The sequence below is a fragment of the Charadrius vociferus genome, unplaced genomic scaffold (assembly GCF_000708025.1).
Source record: "Charadrius vociferus isolate BGI_N301 unplaced genomic scaffold, ASM70802v2 scaffold746, whole genome shotgun sequence".
Classification (NCBI taxonomy): Eukaryota; Metazoa; Chordata; class Aves; order Charadriiformes; family Charadriidae; genus Charadrius; species Charadrius vociferus.
Genome location: NW_009648658.1, coordinates 103,965 through 105,286, shown reverse-complemented (window position 1 = coordinate 105,286; position 1,322 = coordinate 103,965). Strand labels below are relative to the sequence as shown.

Here is a 1,322-nt window from a genome sequence, read left to right as displayed (position 1 = left end):
AGGAATGGTTTTATGCCCCATAAGCAAGATTGGAAGAGTAGAAAAGATGGATGCGTGAAGGGAGCTTGACCTAGAGTAAAAGTCAGGCTTTGAAGTGCGGATATTTTTTCGCTGAGAGTCTCCAGGCCATCAAAAAGAGGAAAGAAAGCCTCAGGTGTCCCATGACTTTCCTTTTTTTTTAAGTTCCCACATGGAAAAATTCGCAATTTTCGTGTCTTCCAAAGGTGATGCTGACCCTGCATGAGGTCCTACAGCACCCCAACGCTTACCGTGCTCCCCAAGCCCTACCAGGAGGCAAAATTGCCCTCTGTCCTGTAATTAGCTAGAATAATTGCTTCTTGCTAATATGGGTACAGCTCTGCAGGGTGTGATGGAAGCATTTCTCCATCTCACCAGGACTTCTCCTACCTGGCTGAGATCTCCTTCCTTGAGGACCCTGCACGACCTCAAACCCTCTCCTCCCCACTTTCTCTCTACCTTGAAATTTCATCAGCATCTCCTTGAGGGCAATATTTTTCTGCAGAAGACCGGACGGTTTCTCTCCCAGCTCAGGTGATGTCTCTGCTGGCTTCTGGGCATCGTCCTTCTCAAGTCTGGTAAGAAGGAGGACACTTCCTTCACTCATAATTGTCATTACGCACTGATCAGTTTTCAGCTGGGATTTCTTATAAAGAAATAAGGACTAGAGCAAAGGTTTGACCCTACAACAAGTCATTAATGAGCTCCCAGAGAAGGTGTTGCCGACCCAGAACATATATCTACTTTGTTCCCAAAGAGAAGAGGCCCTGGGGGGTAAAGGCTGGTGGATGGTTACTCTGGATGGTAAAGGGTGGTTCTACCACAACCAGCAGCACTCTACATGGAGGTAAATGCAGGCAATTAAAAAAAAAAAATGCTTTTCCTTGCCTGCTTTTGTCTTTCCAATAACCCACCTTCTCGATCCACGTCCAAAGAGGACGTGAAGAGGTCTGTCATAGGGGTGGAAGTTCATACCTCCACCTGGGTGCACCCCATAGTGTTTAAACATCCACGTATTTTTAGCTATTTTTGACGGGCTCGCAAAGGCAGGGAGCTGAAGCTTAGACCTCCAGGAGTAATTTTGGATGGATTATAGAGGTGAAGCTGCAGCAGAGCAGGAGGTCCCACCATCCCATCTGATACCTTTCCCTGGTCTTCAGCATCCTATTTGGACCTTTTGTGGTGTCCTGGGTTTCTCCTATATGACTATATGGTCCCTAGCATGCAGGGATCATGAGTGGCAGGGTGTCCATCAGTGTCACCACCATAGACATAAACAACATGAATGTCACAAGAACACGTGA

At 46.9% G+C, this 1,322-nt stretch overlaps 1 protein-coding gene across 1 annotated transcript in view; it reads right to left on the bottom strand.

Annotated features, from left to right (window-relative positions):
- The window catches only part of LOC104287725 (E3 ubiquitin-protein ligase TRIM39-like), a 5,050-nt gene that overhangs the window by 700 nt on the left and 3,028 nt on the right, over positions 1 to 1,322 (bottom strand). The window contains exon 4 of the mRNA XM_009886454.1: positions 478 to 620. Coding sequence (XP_009884756.1) covers positions 478 to 620 — 143 coding nt within the window. The remainder of the gene's footprint in view (positions 1 to 477; positions 621 to 1,322) is intronic.